Genomic DNA, 24,980 nt, shown 5'->3' with positions numbered 1-24,980 from the left:
ATGGGATCGAGCCCCACATCAGGCTCCTCCGCTAGGAGCCTGCTTCTTCCTCTCCCACTCCCCCTGCTTGTGTTCCCTCTCTCGCTGGCTGTCTCTATCTCTGTTGAATAAATAAATAAAATCTTTAAAAAAAAAACAAACAAATTGTTGGGAGGGGGTGGGGGGATGGCATAACTGAATGATGGACATTGAGGAGGGCATGGGATGTAATGAGCACTGGGTATTATATAAGACTGACGAATCACTGACTTCTACCTCTGAAACTAATAATACATTATATGTTAATTAATTGATTTAAATAAAAATAATTGTTTTCTCCTTCAGTGAAGATATTTTTATGGATCTCCTGGTTTTTTCTAGTGTAACTCTTTAATTTGCTCTCTTTTGTCAGATGGTAGGGAGAGCTGTAAGGATGGGAGGGGACAGCAAGTACCAGCAACTACATGAGGATTACCTCATCTAGCCAAAGGGCATCTTTTTTTAAATTAAATTTTATTTTTGTTAAAAGATTTTATTTATTTATTTGACAGAGACAGCCAGAGAGAGAGGGAACACAAGCAGGCCGAGTGGGAGAGGAAGAAGCAGGCTCCTAGCGGAGGAGCCTGATGTGGGGCTCGATCGCAGGACGCCGGGATCACGCCCTGAGCTGAAGGCAGAGGCTTAACGACTGAGCCAGCCAGGCGCCCCTTAGCCAAAGGGCATCTTGCCCCTCACAGAGGAGGTACACGGAGGGCAACCAGCACCCCCACCGCCATGCTCTGCCTCCCGCTACGCAGCAGATGTGGGAGAAGCAGTTTTGGATGCGTGGCTAGAATTTTTCAAAAAGTGGACACTTTCTTTTTCGGAGCATTAACTACTACCCGATGTAAGGATGAGCTGGTGTAACATGTTTGGCAGGCTGTGATTTCTCTCTTGCATCATCTATAAACACCAAAATGAGCTTTGTAAATTCATCTCTTAGACATTTGGGTCTCTGGAATTGGCGGGATCTTGCCTGTCAGTATCTCATCACGCTAGCAGACTTCAAAGACACAAGCACATTTTTTCCTGGAGGGAAGAAGTGAGGAAAAAGATCCTTCCTGAAGTTTTGGACCCGTCTGTTTGGATGGCCATGCTGGAATGTTGAACTGTCGGTTCTGGAGGGCCACTAACTTTGACCGGCCATCCCCTGGAGAAGAATCAGGTCCCCAGCATTGTTGTCAACTCCAGCTTTAAGTGGAACGGTTTCTGCGAAATCACCAGCCTCTAAGGGAATTGCTTTCATTTCTGGATTTTTGGAAAGCTTTGATCGTAGACATTGTTTTCCTTCACATTGTGCTGGACTCTTTCTCTTGGTGATATCTACCTATTTTACTATCATCAGTTTCTGCTCCCTGGTGCCACAAAGCACCATTCCGCTCCCTTCTGCAGTTCTTTCTTTGGGGGGTGTGCAGAGAGGCTGAGCGCCTTGTATCAGTAAAGCAACGCCATTCTCACTGCCTAGTTCTTCGGATTAACCCCATGCTCAGGATGGGAGCTGTGGTGCCATCACACATGTGAGCCCTCCCTGAAGGAAACATGAAACTCGTTTGTGATATTGGGTTTGGAGTGGGTGAGCAAGCTGGCTGAGCACTGGATGATCTAAGTCTTGGCCCCACTAAAATGGCCAAAGTCAAGAAGACTAGGGAGCGATGTCCTTATTCTTCTGTGAAGATCATGCATTGTGCTTGTTTTATCCGCCAGCACTGGGCCAGTGGCTTAGAGCTGTTCCAGGCACTGCCCTTGCCCTACCCTCACAGGGGCAACCCTGGCAGAGAAACACAGTGAGACCAGAATATGATTCACATCAGAGGCTGGGGGCCTAGAAATGGGATCTTTTGACTTTGATGGGGGCTTGTATGGGATGGGGCAGCTAGGAAGATTTCTCCAAGTCTAGTCTCAGCTTGCCGAGCCACTGGGGAACGTGCCTAGAAGCTGAGAGGCAGGAAAGAGCAGGTTATGTTCAGGGTGGCAAGAAGCTCAGTGTGGTTGGTATGTTTGAGGAGTGGAGTCTGGGAAGGCAGGCAGATGCTGTGTCCTAAAAGGTCTGAGGTGTGAGGTCTAGGGGGGAAGGTTGGAACTTTTTCCTGAAGATACTAAGCATCAGAGGACTGGAAGTGAAGGAGTGGCGCGGTCAGCTCTGGGGTAGGAAGACTGCGCAGGCAGCCGTAGTGAGTGAGGCTTGGAGTGGGTTGAGACTGATGGCAGGAGATCAGCCCAGAGGCTACTGAATAATTTTAGGCAAGAAATGCTAAGGGCCTCATCTAAAGCTGTAGGGAAGGAGAGGAGAGGACAATTTGAGAGAATTATGGAAAGTAACGGGCAGGACTTGGATACTGAGGTAATGTGGGGGTTAGTGAGAGGGTGCATGAAGAAAAGCAGAGGTGGCCCAAGGGTGTGGGGAATCTGGAGGGGCTTCGAGTCTTGTGGCTAAAGTGCTGGAAGCTCTGACCCAGTCAGAGCTCACTGGGCTGGGCTTCTTCCTGAGAGGCGGGGCCAACAGAGCTGGCCAAGGAGAAGGGGCTTCTGTGGGATCAGGCAAGACAGGAGTGTTGTGGTCTGTGGCCCATAAAGTTCAAGAATTAGACGCAAATCAGGTATTGACACATTGTCTCCTTTTGGCCCTTTCTGACTGACGTGGTCCTCAGCACAGTTTCAGATCTAGTGTCCCAGGGTCTCTGGCCTGGCAGCCGTAATACCTCCTGGGCAGCCTGGGGTCTGAAGGACACTGGTCTCAGCTCAGGAGTGGGGTGTGGACGGCCCAGCACGCTGGGGTCTAGTGCTTTCCTGGTTGGTTAGTGTCAAACTCATATTGGGGACACTCAGTGATTAGTCTAATTACACTTCTTTTTGCCTCTTTTTCTCTTTTCTAGCAACAATTACATATGTGATGTTTCATAGACCGGTTCTTAAGTTTTTCTACGAACAAACCACAATTACTGCCTGATAGCAGTCACCAAATTATTAACTCCTAACCTAACATAAACCAAATGCCTATGTGAAGCAGTTAAAGTATTGCAAGAATATTTATTTTGAGTGACTAAACTATACACTTCCTGTTCAGTGTTAAGGAAAATTGGTCTTTATTATTCCAGGGAAATGTCAAGATCGCTAAGTATCGTAGCATTTTGACCTGTGTTATGTTGAGCAAAGTCTCCACATGTTTCTCATAAAAATATACATCAGAGATGGTTTCAAACTGAACGTCAAACTTGGTTAAAGGTACAAACCTCTTCAAAGTTATTGGGAATATCAGATGTAACAATCAAGCGCACATCAGCGTGAGCCACGTTTTTCTTACGGGCTCTATCATGCTGATGGATTTAGCAACTTTGCGAGCGTCATTCTAGGTGATGGAGTGAGGCCTCTGCTCTCATCAGAATGACCTCTGCTGGCTGCTGGGTTAGGCTTTGGAGAAACTCCGTCTCCACCAAATTTTTAAGAAATGGGTAAAACCACTTATAAAAACATTTGAAAAATTGATGTTCTGTACCTTGCTGGACCTATGTGACGACCTGGGTTATACATATGTAAGAATGTATCTAGCTGCACGCTTTTCTGCAAGTTCTAGTTCAATTAAATATGAATACATATTTTCATAGTCCATGGAATGTCAGCAAGAATTTTTTTTCAAATCAAGTTCTTCCTGGTAAGAGGCTGACGGGGGAGCTGTGTTTTGTAGGCCACTGTTCAGTTGCTTAAAAACCTTAGTCCCATCATCTACTGGACCCTAAGTGCAGTGTTTTGAATCTAATTCCTTGGAATCTTTTTGGAGGACGCTAAGAAAAATCAGTGCCTTCTTGGCAAAGAGGTGATGATTCCTGCTTATCTGGGGAAGGCAGAGGCGGGGCGAAAGGAGAGAGTTTTCCCTGGATCACAATGTTTCGTAAGCATATTGTTTTGTGGCTCTTGCGTTATTTTGTAATAGAGGTAATTATTAATTTCCAACATGGATTTTGTACGCTATTTCCTTGCTTTAAAAATCTCCAAAAGCTCAAGGGTACGGAAAAGGGCTAATTTCTAGGACATAGACATGCTACCTTTAAGGGTTAAACTCCAGAAAACGAAGAGGCTTCTACACTTCTAGGTTACTGATATTTGTATGCTTAGCAGTGATTTGATGCCTCATTTTATCTAATATCTTTTCCTTTTGAAGCAAATTCTAGGTGTCACTCTGGTCTAGAAACACTGTGGAGCCAAACTGCCCTGGGTTCAAATCCCTACTCCTTCATTGTCTTGTCTCTCACTCTGAACAAGAAACTTTACGAGGGACATAGTAATACCAAATGGAGCAGTTCTGGAGATCACTTGAATTACCAAGGCACTTGGTAAAGTTATTAGGGTACAGGGTAGATAAAAAGTTAAAGACAGTTTAAGATTTTTCTGCCAATCAGTTCTAACAGTAAATAAGATAGAATGCTTTATTTCATGTGTAGAGATAGGATGCACAGATCGTTTAATGCTTCGAGTATCCAACCAAGGACAAGACTACACCAGGTAATATCTAGAGAGGGGAAAGTTACCTATTCGTGTGGAAATCTTTTCACTCCGTTCCTAGTCAAGCATCTTAATTATTTAGAAGCTTTACTAGCTAATAGAATGAGGACAGCATAAAAACTTTTAAAAATTATCAGGCTGGGCATATCAATATTTATTGAAATACTGAAAAAAAAATCCATTTTGTCGAGAAATTCCTGGCAAGAACTGACATGACAATATGTATTTCACTGATACAGTAAGAAAACGCCAACAAGTAACCGACTTCACACTCTAAACATTGCATGGATTCAGGTCCAAGGTAGCTGCAGATCTGTAATACAAATGTTCAGACATTACAGATTGTCTGTTTACAAACATAGACCAACCATAATAAACCACGCTAAGCCAAAAACGTTTATATTTGAGTCTGCTTTTACTAATAAATCCTGTAATTGATAAGGCGGTCGCTAAGGAAATGTCTCGTGACAGACTGGTTAACAATGAGCACTCGAGAAATTTCATTTGCCAACTCTGGATGGACCACAGACGTCGGCTGTGGTGCCTTCTTGTTCATCAACTTCTGTTCTCGACGTCCATCAGCAGGAGTGTGGATGTAACTCTCCGTGTTGCCCGTCTTTCTAACTGGACTTAGGATGGAATTTGCTAGGTTAACAACGTATCAGTAATTGACATTTCTTAGGTTTAATTTTCAGTGGAGAGTACTATTTAAAATAAGAAAACATGGACTTTCAGAATCAATGTATTTTGGGGTTTCTTTTGCAATGTTAATGACCCTCCAAATAACTACCCCACTAACCTCAGAATTGCTGCCACCCATGTTCCACATACAGGATGCAACCATTTCAGTAACGGCTGACAACGCCCATTCCTCTCCACGTGTCTTCTGGCCAACCTGGTTTTTAAGTGGGGAGAGTAAGGATGCTGCCGGGTCTATTTCATGCTTTGGACATTGACTCTGATCAGCTGTTTTTCATTGTCCTTTGAGCCATGATTACAGGTGACTGAGACTTTGGACGAGGAGCTGTGGACACTCGGCTTAGCGAATGTGTACCCTTCATGTGGACGAATATTAGAGGTGATTAAAAAAATAATAAAATAATCCTCTTTGTACACACAGAAGTAGTAACTAATATCTTTGGTATACAACTTACAACGCTTGTAAAGGAAACCAGGGAATACTCCACCCTTGTTAAATTTACTCAGAAACAGAGGAAACTACAAGTCACATAATTTACAATAGATATTAAATAAACTACAGGAAGAATTATGAAGATTTACAGACATTTAATCAAGTGAATGATTTTAATTCATTAGACCCTTCTCTGTCCCTGAACTATGTTCTGCTAACTTGAAGACACGCTACAGTAAACACATATATTTGGTTTCTTCGGTCTTGGCTGTATCTTATACAAAGGTGAAACCAAGGAACAATAAATTAGCATCATAATTGTCTACAGTTGAAACTATGATATACAATATAAATAAACTATTCAAAAGCCTGAAACATTTATGAAAAAATTAAGGGACTAGGAGATACTTTTAGTTTTTACAGTTTTTACAAGTGATTGTGCCGCTGATAATCTCAAAAAAATCAAAGTCTAGATGAGATTCCCATTGTTGATTTTAGTGTCTCACGACATACAATAATTAAGTACTGTTAAAAATAATTACCAATCAGAAAAATAACATTAAGGAAATTACTGCTTTAGCTATTTTGTAATATCGCAGTTTCCCTCCCCGCCCCCCCAGGACCTAAAGAATGTAAACACTATCTTTTATTTGACTTGAAAAGTATTAATACTTTATTTTAAACAAACGTTGATCCACATGTGCACAGCTACCTCTCAGGATTGTGAAATAAGGCAAGATGTCCATACCTGTGGCATTACATGTCAATAACACTGCGATCGTTGTTGGGAGAGTTTGTTTTGCAATTCTTTGTCCTTCAATATTTGTTCTAGAGCAGACTTTGGTCTATGACTCAGAAAGGTCAGTATCACTCTCTTCCTTTCCCTTTTGGGGAAGATTGGAGTTGCTTTAGTATCTTTCCAGTCCCTATGTAAGGATCACTGCTGCCGTTCTAGGCTTAGGGGATGTTCAATTGCAACAAGCAGGAGACTTGGGGCAATTTATTAGCTCACCCTTTTCTTTCTTTTTGCATAGCTTAACATGCTTCGGTTTTATTTTAAACTACTTAGCACTGTGACTATTTGACATCCCAGTAAAATATGTTTCAGGTTTTATTTGTAAATGAACTACAAACTTTGATGGTTCAGAAGATGGATGTACCCTAAACAAGCCTTTTGGTAAGAAGCTGTTATGAAATTCGACAACGCCAAAGCCACATTTCAGTAACAGTAGCAGAAATAAGGTCTAGCTTGCTTTAGCTATGGAGCATTTGCTTTAAGTTTGTAGTCCTTTCCCTTAATATTAATTAATGCTTATATAAGATCAGAAGAGGGATACTGCCTGCTTTTTTTTTTTTAACATGAACACATGACAAAACAAACCAGAACATATTTAAAATGGCAAGCTAACATATTATAGACTGTTCTTATTAGCTGTTTGCAGGTCTAAGACACAGACATTCAAAATTAGGCTTTTCATGATTTGGTGGAGCTACTAGTGGGTGTGGCTGAGCACAAGTCCGTAAGGACAGATTCCGTGATCACAGGACACAAGGTGCTGGGTCCTTGAGAGGAAGAGGGAAGGGCTATTACAGGTGCAGCCGATGGATTCCTTTGAGTTGTTTTAGTTCAGCTTTACCATGGAGGCATTCTGTAAGCTCAAATCCCCTGCTGTATAAGCCTAATTAATAACACAGATCAGTTCCTAAATTTCTTCACAGCAGAGATCAGTTTAAATATACAAGAATTGTTTCATCCGTTTTTACTCCAATATGGTGTTGGTCTCCATCCGTGAGTTCAATCCACTCCGTTACAATGTCTTTTATATGGAATCCTTCGGGGATGTGAAGCCTTTGATTCACAGTTTGCAATACAAATACCCTGATACATCATTTATTTGCTATTAAGTATTTGATTATTATGCCTTTTTAAACTCAATATCTTTAACCCAAGTTTTCAATTAGTGTTGCTTGGAGCAGTTCAGAGTATTTTTTTTTTTTTCTTTCTTTCTTCCTGTTGTTTTTTCCGCCCACCAATCTCTTTTTGTTTTGAAAGAAGAGCTTCTAGGGGTTGTAACCTAAGCTCTTTTTGCATGCAACATTTCAATAAGGAGGTTATTATAGGGCACATCCCCGTTCAGGTGCTTATAGTAGAGGTATTCTTCAGCCTGCATGCTGATGGCCCGGATTTCGGGTAGTCGGAGAAGTAGCTGCCCAAACTTCTCTGTTTGCTGTGGGTAGTTGCACATCGTATAGTCCAGCAGGGCGGCATTGACTTGTTCCTGGACACCTTCTACCAGCTGGAAGTTCTCAAGGTTTTTGACATCTGGATTAAAAAAAAAAAAAAGTCACGCTATTTTAATGGCATTTTAATTCCTGTTTACTACAGCAGTGTGTTCAATTAATGGATGTATTTTCCTCCTGACATAAAGCATACTTTATATACTGCTGAATATTCAGTAAGCCCCACTCACCAAGCTTCCTGGGAAAAGGATCACAAAAGAGCTTTAGAAGAATGTCTTGTTGAAATTCTGCATATACCTCAAATCAATTAGACACCAATGGATTTTGAGCAAGGTCAACTCTTTTCTATCTTACAAAAGGAAAGGTTTGAGGATTCCTAAAGTAGAGGGATCATAATATATTGCCAGCAAATGAGTCCCTAGAGAAAGACCTATCTTAACCCAGTATATTACACAATTCATATAATTCTGTATTAATTTTTCTGACCCAAGGTGAAATCTGTGTCCAGGGTATGATGTAGTTAATTCTAATAAAAAGTGACAGGGTTCTTGTTTCTGTTTGACATTTTCTAAATGATTCTGAAAGCCTTTGACTTGTCTAGCCTATGCTAATGAACCATCTGGTACACTCCAGTGACTGCCAACAGAATATTCGCTACTGGGAACTCTCTAAAATATATATCTCAGTGACTAATGATCTTTATCAAATGAAAGGCTTGTCCTTTAGGCAGAATACGCGCCCGGATGGCCGGTGCCCTTTAACCTGAATGTGGTTTCAAAGTCTGATACTTTCCTTTCCTTTTTTTTCCCCCCTGGTCCTGGGTCACTCATACAGAGAAGATGGACATGGGCAATTCACGCAGCCTAACTCCTGGTGATCATCCGTTGTTTTAAGGCATCTGCCCTAGAGGTCCTTATAAATATTGAATAAGGGAGAAACATAGAGTAAAAAAGAAAAAAAAAGACAGACTGACTGACATACAAATACACACACAGACAATGAACAAGGGAAAATGGTTATGTTGGAATTTCTCTTCTGGAGTTTATTTACGTTAACTACAACTTTTATATAATGTGTATATAGAAGTCTCTGGAAAAAAGAGAGAGATATGTGTGTTTACATACATCCATGCTAAGAAAGTAAACAGATGCAGCACCCCTCCAGCCCTGTTTTATTTTCTAATTGGACAAAAATAAATAAGAATGATTCTGAAGAAAACCACATAATACTATGATTAAAAGGTGAAATGTACTAAACTCAGTTACTGGTTACCATGGTAACTCATACCCAGTACTTCTGGCACTGAACTTGGCTGTTAAACTTAGCCTGTACATATGTGCTCGTCCATTCTGGTGTCTCTAAATCCTCTTAAAATAAGGTTACTTACTTGCCTTGGGGGGTGGGAGATGGGCAGAATGGGTGAAGGGTTGTGGGAGATACAGGCTGCCAGTTATGGAATGACTAAGCCACGGAAATAAAGGGCACAGCAGAGGAAATATGGTCAGTGATGATGTACTAGCATTGCGTGGTGAGAGCTGGCAGCTGCACGTGTGGCGTGCTCAGCATAACGTACAGAGAAGTACAATCACTATGTTGCATACCTGAAACCAATGAAACATTGTGTCAACTCTACTCAAATAAAAAAGTAAAAACAAACAAAAAACAAAAAGCAAAAAAAGGTTACTTTACATTTGCTTTTAAAATGTGTCTGGAATAATTTTAGTGTTTATATTCTGAGCCGTAACTTCACCTTAAACATGCTTCCCCCTCCCTGTCCCCCAACTCTCTGCCCCAAATTAAAAACAGTGAGGAATTAGTACTGAAATAGGTACATAGTGTGAGCACTGGATACCACATCTACTTCAAAGTGAGATGGGAGAATAAAAAAATGTGATTATTTATTAGTGAGATGTACCAACAGACAAGAGCTACACTATTAGGACCTGTGGCTTCTGGCGGCAGGCAAGTTGTTGCCATTTTATGTCCGTCCCACTTTACAGCTAATAAAACATTTTCCATCTGATTTAAAATATTTAAAAAATTATCTTAAATTATTTAAAAATACTGATACACTTAGTTACATTTGGTTCAAAATTACAAAATGTCAACAAGTGGAAATACCACTGATATGCTCTAGCTGGGTAGGGGACAGAAGAGTTTACATTCGTGTTAGCTTTGTCCCCTGCAGCGCACTTTCTCCTTTCAAGGGCTCACATTCCGGTTATGTGTATGGGTCCTTCATAAAGGATAACGGCAGAGAGCAAATATCATTTAAAAAGAGTTCATCTGAATTTTGGCACATTTCTCGGTGCTTTTTCTTTTTACCCTTCATCCAACTTAGAGGACACAGAATTCACCTTTCTCTTTTACATGACTAGAAAGTTCAAAAAGAAAACAAGCCACTTTTAGTGTTACAGTGATCGAAACACAATTATAGAAAAACAACTGAAATGAGCATGATTTTATGCTACAATGAAAGATATTCTCACAGGCAAGAAAAGCTAACAAGAGTCATAGAGATTAATAGGGAGGATGTAGGAATTTGCACAGCATAAAAATGTAAGATAAATGAATAATGGTCTTTTTAGAAAGTTGTTTTTGAAACTTTCTTTTTTTGATAAATGTATTTTTTGAGAACTAGGTTCTACCTTCTGTGATAAATTATGCCACTCTGTTAAGAAAAACAAGATCTATTAAAAAAATAAAACGAAGGCTAGATGATTAGTCTTGGTTTATGTGTTTACTACTATCACAGAATGATCATTTAAAGTCTTCAGATTAGCATGTGCTGGGCAATTTCTATAAATACTGGTCCCAACTGGTACCTTTCTCCCAAAAGTTTAAAAATATATGCCATTTTCCTTCTGAAGGAAAATATACAGGTTTCCCATACTTTGGCCATATACATAATTTTTCTCTAAAGTTCATCAAAATTGAATTCACATGACACTATTAATTTTCCCATTAAGCCATTTCTAAGAATTTCTCATTTAACCTAACAAAAGTTATGCTGCTAATCGCCTCAAAGATACTTACTGAATGTGTATTTTGTTTCTGTGCCTGTGGAGACAATTTGGAATTTGGTATCAACGATCCTGATACTTAAGCTATATAAGGTTAAAAAAAGAAAGAACAAGATTTTTATTGAATTACTCTCATCTACTGACCAAGTAGTTCCTGGACCACTGCTCTGCTGCTTGACTCTACTTTCAGCTATAAATTCCTCTCACGGCATTTTGCACTGCGCTGGTAACTGTCCGTTTCCCTAGTAGACTGTAAGCAACTAGGTGTGGGGACTCCGTATTAGTCAAAGCACCCCCACAGAATTCTCCAATTAATGTTTCCTTTATATTATTGATGTATTTGTCCAAGATTGATATCACTGTGACATTACCTATTACATGCAACTATTAGGTATCTTATAAGCCAATTTCCTTTCTTTTTCTAATTTGAAACTGACTTTCAAAAATTGATTTATACAACAGATTTCTCCCTGAAATAAAATATTTAAAATGTGACAGTGTTTTCTATCTAAAGAATCCTCTGTGAATCCTGTGGTCTGAATAGTTAAGTCTTAATTTACATGTTTTGCCAATGAGGATTTTCACTGGTCAGTTTTGCTTTAAGGGAAATGTACCCATGCCCCCATTTGGATCTGGAATAGGGTCCCTGAGCCCCTACATTTCTTGCATCTCTGGCCTGAGAAGCAGACCATAGTTTCTCTGCTATGGTCAAGATGGTTCACAAGGACCTAAAGGCAACAGAAAAGGTAAGCGCCAAAATACAGATGACACCACCTCTCAGAAGACTCAGAATTTTCTCTTTTCTGTAGTTCATTTTATTTACTTTTAAGGAAGAGTCCAGAAACTTAAGTGTGCTCCCACAATACTCATGGAATTTTTTTTTTAAAGATTTTATTTATTTATTTATTTATTTATTGAGAGAGAGAGAGAGAGAGAGAGAGAAAGTGGGGGGATGGGCAGAAGGAGAGGGAGGGAGAGAATCTCAAGCAGACTCTGTTCTGAGCACGGATCCCAACTTGGGAAGGGATCTCACAACTCTGAGATCATGACCTGAACCAAAATCAAGCGTCGGATGCTTAACCGACTCAGTCACCCAGGCGCCCCATGGAATTCATGTCCTTTTGTGAAAATTCACATGTGAAATACATTTAAAATCGTAAGCATTTTCTCTGGGATATTCCTCCTGTAAATCAAGCCCTATTCCACATTAAGTAATGAATGGGAGCTGGCATACTTGGGAGCCTAAACCCATCTAAACAGGAATCTAACATCAAAACTTCATCAATGAACTGATATTAAATTACAGGAGAAAACAAAATCTGGTAAAATTATTACATATTCTGGAGTCCTCAGAAATAATATGTTTTTGAGATTTGCTGTTCAGTTCCCATATACATACCACTGGACCATATTTGGATTTTAGAAAAAGACTCAGCTGGAAGAGGGAAGATTGACAGGACACCAAAATTCCCACCAGTTGTTCTGTGGTGTCTTATGATGGATCTCGAAGTCTCCTGCGTTTGGCCCTCTATGTTCCTCTTTGAAATTTATAGAAGCTTCATTTTAATACAATTTAAAAATACAAGTTAATGAACTCTATCATTGCAAATCCAGAGTTAGAAATTGCAGGTAAACAGACAGAGGCATCCCCAACCCTTTCTCTATAGCCTTTAAATTTTGATGACTGGCAAAAGCATTTTATGCTTCTCCTCTAAGTATCAATCTCTTATCATCTGTTCTACTTTATTCACTCGGGGACTAATTACCAACTTTTTATATGAAGCAGCATTACGATAAGCTCACAGTGGCATGCTCAGATTTTTTCCATCCTTATTGGAAAGTAAACCCTTAGGTCTTCTTGAATATATTACAGTACTGGCTTCTCAGTCATACACAACACCCAGACTCTCTCTGAAGATGAAGATCCTGATTTCTGCCTCTCCGGTACCTGCCACATGGCACACGCCTGTAAACCTTCCCGTTCAGCACTTTCTTCAGTGATGGGTCCTTTGCTGAGCAAGGGGGCTGGGGGCTCAAATGGAGTGTGCTGTCTTTTGTTGAGAAGATAATTTTATATCTTTGTTAATTTTCCACATGTGAGAAAACAATTGTATCTTGCCCTTCAAGAGAGATGAAAGTGGGAAAAAGAGGTACCATTTTGCACCTAGAGAACACTTCTTTTCCTTGAGGGTTTTGGAAGGATGGCAATCTGTAAATTGGTGCACAATGAGTCCTCAGAAGACCCTTTCCTTTAATAAACCAGAAACGGAGAAAGAATTTTCTGTAAGGAATTAATTTTTAAAATTATTTTTTAGAGGGCTATCTTTAAATAATTTATATACATAATTTTGTAGGAATTTTCAGAGCAACCTGCTAGTTCTTTTCGTATGAGTTCACTTAATAAAGAGTGAGGGCTGTTTAGTGGTTGGAAATGGGAGGACAGAATATTTTTAGCGCTGATGTCTAAGATTAAATTCTATCTTGTTTCCAGCAAAACTTCAAACTCAAGATTTTACATTCATCGCTGTTAAGACCCCTACAAAAATGTGTTTGTGTGTGTATGCTTATTAACCCAAGAGCTATTTTTAGCAACTAGAATATACAATTTGGTGCCTTCATATGCAAATTACTAACAAGAAAAACGCAACTCTTTGGCAAGAGCTGTGTGTAAAAATGTGGACAAATAGCGTATACATTATTTATGTACATAGAAATAACAAGCCCTTAAACTACTGACGCTTTGTAACTTACAAGGCACTGTAACATGCATTATTTATTATTTTACACTCTTATGTATGTGCAATATGAATTCACTCATTCATTCATTCATTCATTCAATCATCCATCCATTCACTCATTCAGTTGGACAGTCTTATGCCAGGTATTAAAGACACAGGAGTAAAACACAGTCTCTGTGTCAAGTCGTCTATTTAATATTACAGAGATAAGCAGTGGCTGTCTTGGGCACACACACAGGATCAGCAGCTTAACTTTCATGCAGAAAGAAAGCAGAGGGGCAAGAGGAGGATAGGCCAGGAAGTTTAAGACTGAAGGACATCACATGTCAGAAAGAGTCTGGATTTTGGTCTGAAAGCAATACAGAAGCACTGAAAGATTTTAAGAAGGAAAGAGTCAGCTCTCTGGTTTAGAAAGAGCCCTGTGCCAGAAGTGAGGAGAAGGGACTGGTAGACGAGGGAGGGGAAGGAGGGAACAGTCTCATGGGAACAGTCTCACCACCCAGTCAGGAGGGTGCTGTAGGAAGAGGTAAGAAGTACAGTGGGCCATGGTGGCGGGGGTGGGGTGGGGTGTGTGTGGACTTGAAAGGCATCAAGATGGCTGACTCAACAGGGCTTGTTGGCCCTGTGTTAATCGAGAGTGGGAGAGAGCGAAGGTCCTGGATGACTTCTGGGTGTCTGTCAAGGGAGGAAGGTGGTGGCTATCTTTTTGGCAAGAGGCAGAAAAGCGTATTTGAGAGGTCAGGATTCAGTAAGTCTAGGTATAGCCATGTTGGATTTAAGGAGCCTGTGAACACTCAGTAGATACAGAGGAAATGACAGGAAATAAAGGTCCAGACCTCAGCAGAGAGGCCTGGATGGTGGTCTGTATTTGGGACTCATCAGTGGGCCAGTGTTGGGTGAAACCCCTGGGGTCAGTGAGAATGTTTAGAGAGGGAAGGGGCCTAGCGGTGGGATTCTAGAGCATGTCACTATTTGGGGCCTCAAGTTTTCCTCATCTGGGAACTTAAGGTTGGACTTGGTCTCTATCGTCACTCACAGCCCTAACAGTCTGACTGGATGCTTATGAACTCAAGTATGGAAAGGAAGATACTGGACTGTCAACAAACAGGTACCACCAGTACTCTGCAATCACCCCATTAGCCTATCACTGGCTTTTCTGTTTAACTGTCTGGAAAGTAAGTCAATTCTCCAAGATGGTTTTTGGCCTGAATTACAAATCATTTCAAACTTTGTTTAGTATATAGCTATGATTTGATACAATGTGCCCTAGGATAAGTGGCACTAAATTCATTTACATTAAAGTAGCTCTCTCCTTGACAAGGAAACCATGTAGCTTTGGCACGAACAGACAAAGCTTGCAGAAGTTTCCAAGCTAGCTCCTGCGTCCTCACGTCTGGCAACTTTTCCCTTAGGGCACACAATATGGAATCCAATGCAAATGGCATCACTGAAATACTTCGAACAAAACAATATTCCAAGAGTTTACATATAGTTTCTTCTCAGAAGAAAGGGGAAAACCTTTATCATAGTCTAACTCAGAAACACTATCTGTTGGCCTTACTCCTCTCCAGACACACTGGTCTTCTTGCTGTTCAACACACCAAGCCTTTCCTTCTGCCTTAGGACCTCTGCACTTGAGCTCCCTCATTCTGCATGTTCTTCCCCTATTGTGTAGGACTTCACTTCAGCCTCAGCTCAAATACCACCTACTCAAAGCCTTTGCTCACCACCCTTTCTACAAAAGCTCTGCTTCACTACCAAATCATTCTCTGTGCCCTCACTCTGCCTGATTTTCTTTAAAATATATGTCATGTATCAAACAGATATCTGTATACCCATATCTGCTCCTAGCAGCATTGGTCACAGTAGCCAAAAGGTAGAAGCAATGTCAGGGGCTGCTGACTGATGCATGGATGTCCTCTGGAGCCAGACAGCCTGGTACAACTCAGGGTCTGCGTCTCAGTAGCTGAGCAGGTAGGGTTACGTGACCCCTATAAAGCTGTTTCTTTATCTGGAGAAGGAAGATAATAATACCTTCCCAATAAAAGTCTTCACAGTATTAAATGAGAAAACATGTAAAAAATCCTTTGCACATTGACTAGCGCTTGGAAATGTTAGCTTCTCCCTCCCTGGGTCTGGCTTACTCTGAGATCTTAAGAAAGCTATTCAATTTCTAAGTCTTAATTTCAAAATACCTATAATACCTTCTCAAGAAAGCATCCGTTAAAAGTTAGCCTTCTCTAGAATCCCACCACGAGGCCACGAGGCCCCGACCCCCCGTGAGCAGATCAACAAAATGTGGTCTACACCTCCAATGGAATATTACGCGGTCTTAAAAAGGAGGGAAATTGTGCTAGTGAAATAGGCCAGTTACAAAAAGAAGAAGTCCATGATTCCACTTGTATGAGGTACCCAGAGTAGGAAATTCATAGACAGAAAGAAGGATGGTGATTGCCAGGGCCTGGGGGGAGAAGGAAATGGGGGTCGTCATTGCATGTAAGTATGGAGTTTGAGTTTTGCAAGATGAAAAGGGTTCTGGAGATGGGTTGGACAAGAATGTAAATGTACTGAGCACTTCTGAACTGCACACTTACAAGTTATTAAGATAATACATTTTATGTCATGTGCATTCTATCTACCACAATTAGAAATGTAAAGATGTAATGTATAGGTAGGTTTTTAGACATGATATAATGAACCCTTGTGAATCCACCACTCTGAAGAAACAAATAGAACACCGAACAGAGCCCTTCAGGCTCCTTGTGTGTTCCTTCCGTGAACTAAATCCTGACGCCTCAGAATGACCACTACCCCCATTTTGTGGCTACTCTTCCCTATATCCCTGAACTACATATTCTTACTGTTGCTTATTGGACATTATGCATTTATTTGTCCAATTTTTGAAATTGCCTGCTACCTTCACCAGAATGAGAGCTGTGAAAGAAGGGACTTGGTCTAATTTGCAGCTGCATCTTAGCACCTAGGTCAGTGCTCAGCACAGAGAAGATCCTTAATATAGTGGCCCCCCCGTGCGTGGCTTGGTCTTCCGTGGTTTCAGCTACAGGTAGTCAACCGTGGTCTGGAAGCAGATGACCCTTCTCCTGATGTATCATCAGAAGGTCACAGTGTCTACACCACTCACCTCACTTCACCTCACCACATAGGCTTTTTATCATCTCACATCATCACAACAAGAAGGGTGATTACAGTATGACAAGGTATTTTGAGAGAGAGGAAAACCACATTCACGTAACTTTTATTACAGTATATTATTATAATTGTTCCATTTTATTATTAGCTATTATTATTTATCTCTTACTGTGCCTAATTTAGAAATGAAACGTTACCATAGGTATGCATTTATAGAAAAAATGTAGCATATATAAATATATATATATAAAGGGTTCTGTACTATCCACAGTTTGAAGCATGACTAGGGGGCTTGGAACATTTCCTCCATGGAGCAGGGGGTGGGGGGACCACTCTAAATATGTGAGGAATGAACAAATAAATTTCTCGATTAAACATTGCTTTGCCCTAAACCAAAACCTTTTCTTTCTTTCTTTTTTTTTTTTTTTTGCCTTTGACATACTACTATTCTTCCATATCAAATTCACGGCAGACTTTATTTTTGTTTCGTGCAGAACTATTTCATAACAGTAAGCAAAAAGCACGAAGTCCATTATGTATTGTGTTTTCTTGGGAAAGGTTCAAAAGGGAATTTTGGCTGGGTGCTCTGACTGTAGTGCCAAGCCTGCCTGTTTTTCCTGAATCATGTGGACTTTTCTATGTGCAGAACATTCTCCTTTGCCATGTTCTACACATTTACCAGCTCACTCATGACCCATGAGCAGCTACAGCTGCTTAATGGACATCTCTTCCCCAGTGGCTAGTGGGTATCTCAAACTCACAGTGTCTAAAACTGAGCTCAGTCTCTCCACGTTTCTGAGCCTACTCCTTCTCCTGCTTTCCCTATACCAATTATTGGAGCAGGATCTGTCAGGACTCCATACAGACATCACTGCCTCCAGGAAGCCTCCCCTGAGCAGTCTCTGTGGATCGGACAGCATATTCCATTCGCCCATCACATAGGTCATGGGGTATTACATGGTTATCTGACTGTCAATTCTGAGAACAGGGATAAATCTACCTGTTAATGGTTACCCTTCCTTCCCCAGGCCTAGCACAGCGCCTGGACAAAGCAGGAGACGATTTCACACTGGACGAGTGAAAGAATGTACTTTCACACTAATTCATACATCGATCTTCCCCTTGCTTGTACCTGAAAGATCTTCCAAATATTTCCAATCCTATCTTTCCTGTCAAGCTTTTCTTGATCTTCCAGTCACCAGTCTGTACCCTGTCTCCCCTACTAGGTTATGTTCCCTCGAAAGGCAATGATCCTGTCTTTAGTTTACTTCCCACACAGTGCAAACACAGCACCACATACACACAAGACACCCAATACGTGTACTATTAAACTTGCTCATCTGAATTAAGCGCCCGTGAATATAAAGCATATGCAAATCAATTCCCTAAGAATATACTGAGCATCTTTTATGTGCCAATAGTCCCAGCTATTAAACTCCTAAGTAGTTTTAAAGTTCCTCACCTTGTTAAATTCATAACCAATTTCAAACATCACAGTAGAACACATTTTCCATAATTTATCTCTAGAAAAAGTATAATTTGATTCAAAATGGAAGAAAGGGAGTTCAGTGAATTAGCAGAAGGGAAAACACTTGGTTTGTCTGATGTTATGAAGCGGTAATCTGTGTACATGGAGGAAAAATCTATTTTGAGGCTGTCCTGTGTTAAGGGGCCCGACACAGAGGCCGCACATTTTCCTTCGATGTATAAATTTGTGGTTTGTTTTCCAAAAGTCTTGGGGATAAAAATGAGGAAGGAAGGCTCTGCTAAAGAATTATTTTAAAAACATGAATTAAAATAGATCCTATGTTTCATCTACCTCTCCACACCCGATGATAGCAAAACCCACATTCAAATGCTTGGAGAATGAAAGGCAAAAATGAGGCCTCCGGCTGGGAACTGGCTGAGTATTTTGAGGCAGGAAGACAAAATTTAAAGGGGCCTGCAAGGAGGCCATTTTCTGGTTTCCCCCTCAATTTCAAATAAAGCTGTGTGTCAAAACAGACCCAATACTAAGGACAAATACAAACAGTGTTTGATAACAGGTAGCTTTTCAAGTGCACGTGACACTCAAAATTGCAGCTGCCCCCGTCGGCCAGCCTTGGAAGTCAGAGTCCTTATCTTGTTTTAAGACCATCTGTCCCCTCAGAATATGAAATGTCCACATTCATAAAAAGCAGCCCTTCCTGAGAGAAGAAGCTCTTCACTCCATTCTTGTAGTCACATCCTAAAACAGTTTTGGATTCATAACTTTGCATCTGATTTCCATTCAGGAACTTTTGCGGTTTTTGCAAAGTTTTCGTCTTCTCTTAGAATAAGATATGGGGTTCAGTTTGTTCAGGTGGTAAGTCAAGACTATGAATAAACCAACGTTATCATATGAAAGAGAATTAAACAGGCAGATCCAAGTGGGGATATATTAAGCCAAATTTAAGCTCCAGTTGTTGAATTTAGCCTGTACTAGATGTCTGGTTTGCCTCGGGATAAATTCAGCTTTCCAGCTAATCGAATGAGGAAAACCGCCTCAGGTATGATAAAATTTACAAGAGAACGCTGTCGAACAGTTCTTGTTAAAAATATTAGCTTAAAGGCATTCTTATCGTCTTTGGGATGAAGACTGTATTTGCATTTAATTATTTGATTTCAAACTTTTATGAACTTGGATCAAATATTAGCTTAGCCAATTAAAATATTATTCTGTGGGAGTGTGGCTAAGAGCCCAATTCAGTTCGACGTACCTAGCTTTGGTAGTAATCTACAACTTTCTTACTGACTTCCGGAGAGATTATTTCTAAGAGGTAAAAAAGGTAACATTTAAGAATTTACATGCACATTTAGTGAACAAGGTACTATATTCAAAATAAATAGTTGAAGCCTTTCTCTGCATTATAGCATTAGTCCAGAAGAAAAAAGATATAATCGTCTAGGTATTTCCACTCATACAATCAATACTCCTTCATAATTCAGCATTTGAAATAAATCCTTTTCTTTAAAACCACTCCTGGTAGTCCACGGGCCACAGTGCAGTTGCATTGCCAGAAGCAGCTTTGTGTTCGGCTTTGTTCCCCACAGAAGGCTGGGTAGAGCCTGCTGTTTCTATCCTCCAGGTCTTAGAGGGTAGCAAGGGATATACCGCTCATGCAGAAAAGGGACAGGAATGAGAAGGGAAGAGAGCGCCATGGGGGAAAGGTTTACATGAAATGAAAAAGCAGCAGAACACTCTTTAAAAATCTTTTCTAAGTGGAATTGTTGAGAAAAGGCATTCAAAAATCTCTATACCAAATAATCAGTTTGTTTCATTTAGCTTGTATTACTCATACCTCAATGTCCATTGGGCATTGGGCAGGACACTTCATATCTTTTGACGAACTTAGTCTTCTGGCCCTAAGGCTATGACATAGTAGGACTGTCTAGTGCCAGAAAGACACAGATGTGGTCATCTCTGTCCTGCTGTGCTCCCTATCCCCAATCCCCTGGGTACTGTGACCCTTTGCGGGGGTGGGGTGGGGGGAGACACATCTTTGCAATGAGTTGCCTCCAATTCCTCCTATAGACTCGCGCCAGGTATGATTAGATATGAATGAAGTCAAACAATCGGAGAACCACTGCCTCCCTGGGTCTAATCCCACTCATTTCAACAGAACTTTGAAACCAGGATGTGAATATAATACACTTGTCATTTTAAAGAGTAAGTATTGATTATTTTAAAAGAATGAAACACGTTATGGTCAAGTCAATACAAGGATGTATGCAGGGTATGAAGTTCTGCCTCCCAGGCAGCAAGAAATACAGAATCTGGAAAACATTGCCACACTGTTCTGCGGCGTTCACTGTTGTTCACTAATTCAGACTCAGCAACTTGAACTCTGACGCAAATTCACACACTGCAGTTAGGCTTTATTTTTGATAGGGAGTTTACAGATGCCTTTCTGTTTCATGCTCTGAGTATCTAACTCAAGAGAAATTCTGTCTAAAACCAGCAGCAGAAGCAGAAATTCAGGAAATTAAGATTATTACTGATGTGTTGTTTATTTTAAAATCCAAGTTTTTAACGTTTAAGACCTTCTATAAGGTCTATATAAATGTAGGCTTATTGTATATTACAACTTCTGAGAATAAAATATGTGCTCAGTCCTTTGAACTTTTATCAAAACCCTGTCATCTATTTTATGTAATTTCTTCCAACACTCTGGCAGGTCTGGCATTAGCCTTCCTGAGAGAGACACACAATGAATTAGTGATAAAATTCGGAGCAAGACTAGGTATTTTAATGTTACATCTGACGTTCCCACCCTCCTTTTATTGCAGCACACTGTATCAACTACACTACTTTGGAGAAACCATTGGGTTAAGGTCATTAAAATTGCATTTCTTTAAGTACATGTTAAATTCTGCTTTTTTTTTTTTTTTTGCCAAGTTGAATGATTCTGAATTAGTGAGGTTTACTGTGTTCTGTTTCCACTTGTACTAAACTGTAATATCACAATCATTACAATCCTTGTAGCATTCTGCCCATATGAGAACCGTTGTTTATATACCCCTGTTCTACATATCCAAGACTACTCTTCAAGACCTCGATACACTTGTTACTTATTACATCATTTCCCTTGGCTTATTAATATCCTGCTTAGTAAAATCAGAAGTTGAAGGGGGGAAAATCATTCAGATGACCAATACTTATTCTGAATTATTGGGACTATAAAAAGAAAAGAGAGGTCTTTGGGGTGAAGAACTAAGACTGAAGGGAAACTGACGACCTAACAAGCTCATTAAAACCATATATATATCAATTTGGGGGACATATATTAATAATTCATCCAATTGCTCAGGGATATGTATTTGTATGTGAAAGACAGAAAATCCATAATACCCATTTGTTTTGTATTTGTTTAACCATGTGGCAGAGAAAATAACCGGAAAGATTAATCTAAGAACTTTCAAGAGCTTCAAACATTTTGCAAAGGAAGCTATCTTTTTTTTTTTTTTTTGAAGTGCTAAGACAGGTGGTAATGATACTAAACTATCTGATATCTGATCATACTTGTTTAGAAAACGCTATGCTCAATGCTAAGCCCTGTATAGGAAAGGAATGATGCTCTCGCAGCTGCATTATAGCCAACTCTTGATTATTGAGGGGAATTATTGATCCTTGCATTTCCACAGCTGGGAAAAATGAAAAGAAGTGATTTTAGATCTGTGAATACTGTGCTAGCCAACTGACCTTGGAAAGAGGAAACTGCTCTAAGTCTCAGTTTCCTCATCTTTTAAAATGTATTGGGGGTGTGGTGGGGTTGGGGACATGTCTCCAAAGGCAAGGGAAACAAAAGCAAAAATGAACTACTAGGACTTCATCAGGATGAAAAGCTTTTGCACAAAGGAAACAGTCAACATACCTAAAAGGGAACTATGGAAGAAGATATTTGTAAGTGACTTACCAGATAAAGGGTGAGTATCCAAAATCTATAAAGAACTTATCAGATTCAACACCCAGGAAACAAAAAATCCAGTCAAGAAATGGGCAGAAGACATGAACAGAAATTTCTCACAGAAGACATACAAATGGCCAAAAGGCAAATGAAAAAATTCTCAACATCACTCGGCATCAGGGAAGTACAAATCAAAACCACAATGAGATTCCACCTCACACTAGTGAGAATGGCAACAGATGTTGGCGAGGATGCAGAGAAAGGTGACCCCTCTTACACTGTTGGTGGGAACGCAAGCTGGTGCAGCCACTCTGGAAAACACTATGGAGGTTCCTCAAAAGGTTAAAAATAGAACTACACTACGACCCAACAATTGCACTACTAGGTATTTATCCAAAGGATACAAACATAGTCATTCAAAGGGGCACTTGCACCCCAATGTTTCTAGCAGCAATGTCCTCAATAGCCAAAATATCAAAAGAGCCCAGAATTCCATCAACAGATGAATGGGTAAAGAAGATACGGTGTGTATGTATGTGTGTGTGTGTGTTATCTATAATGGAATATTACTCAGCCATCATAAAGAATGAAATCTTCCCATTTGCAATGACGTGGATGGAACTAGAGGGTATTATGCTAAGCGAAATAAGTCAGAGAAAGACAAATACCAAATGATTTCACTGATCTGTGGAATTTAAGAAACAAAACTGATGATCATAGGGGAAGGAAAAATAAAATAAGATGAAAACAGGAAGGCAAACCAATAAGAGACTCTTAACTCTAGGAAACAAACTGGGGGCTGCTGGAGGGGAGGGAGGTGGGAGGATGGGGTCACTGGCAGATGGGCATTAAGGAGGACGGACACTTGATGTAATAAGCCCTGGGTGTTATATGCAACTGATGAATCACTAAATTCTACCCCTGAAACTAACCATACACTGTACGTTAACTAAATTGAATTTAAATAAAAAATTTAAAAAAAAGAAAAGAGGTTTTAAGCTAAAAAAAAAAAAAAAAAAAAAAAGGCATTTTACCAGTAATTGCCATGAAGTAGGGCAGTGTGCCTGGCTCATAAAATACCGTAAGTTATTTCATCTTCCTACAGTGATGACTTTGCTGAACATGAAGTGTTTCCGCCCACCCAGTGCTGTTCTAAAGGAAAGCTCAGATATGGTTCTTCCTGAGCCCAAGGCCTCTGCCAGCTTATGCAGACAGTGGCTCCGGTCTAAGACATCAGGAACAGTGTTAATACTCGAAGCTGTTCTGAGGAATTCCGTGTGCTTCCCCAGAGGGAGCGCTCAGGTCCACTGACGTTCCTCCGGCTCAGGGAGCCACTCCCACGCCTCCTAAGGTGCTCTCTGTAGAATTTGCCCTGGAGGACCATTACTGTCTCCTGGGGATTTTCAAATTTAAGTATCTTCGCGTGAGCCTCAGGATGGCTCAGTGAGCAGACCCACATCAGGTTCCAGGACAGCCCCGAACCACTCATACATTTCCAAATTGCAATTGGTATTTAATTAAACAGCTGTCATCTTGTGAAGTAGAGGATTTTTAAAAAATGTTGAAAACTTGATTTTTGGATTATCTGTGGATTCAGTGTTGTCCTTAAGCCTCCATTAACAGAGAAAACCGGGGATAATGTTTTAAGTTTCAACACAGTGAAATAAGCAAATTGGCAATGACCAGTCAGTGATGACTTTTGAACCATTTCTATGGTCCCACAAGCAAACCATGGTGTAGTTCCTTTTTGGTTGTGAAGAAACAAAGGGGCTTCCATTTCCCAAATTTTAAAATAAATATTTCTTCAAAGCATTAAACACAACTTTAAAAAAATGATTCTTGACATGCTTGACTGTCTTTCTCCTGGTCTATTGCATAATTAATAATAAGTGAAAATAATATCTTTTGAGGTTCATTTTAAACTCTATGAATGTCATCTGGATATAGAAATACTTCTTTTAAAGATGCATAAATCTCAGACTGCATGAGGTGAAACAACTGTTTATCTTTTCTAACACTCCTTCAAAGCAAACAAATCCCTCACCATCCACCTGATACGTAATCAAGAACAGTCCTTACTTTTCTGATTAAATCCAAAGTCATGGTGGAAAGCCAGTTAGTTGGACATGCAAAAATATGCATTCTCATTCAACAGCTGTCTAAGCATTTTTAGTTTGTGAATTATAGGACTTTTATTATTTATTATTGATGGCTAAACTAACTAATAATAATAATAATGTCAGCAATGAACTTTGGGTTTTTTTGTTTTTTGTTTTTTGGTTTTTTTTAAAGTAAACTCTATGCCCATTGTGGGGTTTGAACTCATTACCTGGAAATCAAGAGTGTCAGGTCTACTGGCTGAGCCAGCCAGGTGCCCCAGCAATTAACATTTTTTAAGCATCTATCTGCGTTAGTGCCATCTCATTTACTACCTAAGATAACCCAGTGGGGTTGATACTGCTCTTATCATTATTCCCAGTTCTGTGCTGGTTGGTGGCAGAATTGGAGACTGGATTAGAATCCAGTCAGATCCACTGGATTCTAAAGTTGTGCCCTCCACGCCTGTTAATTACAATGGGCTTTTTGACTACATTTTTGGTGGGAGTGGAGGTGAGGGAGAAAGCTCACAAGCTGCATTTCCATCCTGAGTCTTGGCTCCAGAGTTGTGAACACAGATATTTTTCTCAAGCCCTATCTACGAAGAAGGTCCCTCTGAGATGCACACGGATGTGGAGAAACACGGATGGGCCAGCAG

The 24,980-nt window shown here is 40.2% G+C and overlaps 1 protein-coding gene across 5 annotated transcripts in view; it reads right to left on the bottom strand.

Annotated features, from left to right (window-relative positions):
* Window positions 1-4,651: 4,651 nt before the first annotated feature.
* The window catches only part of NR5A2 (nuclear receptor subfamily 5 group A member 2), a 135,054-nt gene continuing 114,725 nt past the window's right edge, over window positions 4,652-24,980 (bottom strand). For all 5 annotated transcript variants that reach the window (XM_044377736.3, XM_026480704.4, XM_044377737.3 and 2 more), the window contains one exon: window positions 4,652-7,970. In XM_044377736.3, coding sequence (XP_044233671.2) covers window positions 7,723-7,970 — 248 coding nt within the window. In that variant the 3' untranslated portion in view covers window positions 4,652-7,722. The remainder of the gene's footprint in view (window positions 7,971-24,980) is intronic.

The sequence above is a fragment of the Ursus arctos genome, unplaced genomic scaffold (assembly GCF_023065955.2).
Source record: "Ursus arctos isolate Adak ecotype North America unplaced genomic scaffold, UrsArc2.0 scaffold_2, whole genome shotgun sequence".
Classification (NCBI taxonomy): domain Eukaryota; kingdom Metazoa; phylum Chordata; class Mammalia; order Carnivora; family Ursidae; genus Ursus; species Ursus arctos.
The sequence above is the reverse complement of the archived record's forward strand: the minus strand, read 5'-3'. Positions and strand labels throughout refer to the sequence as shown.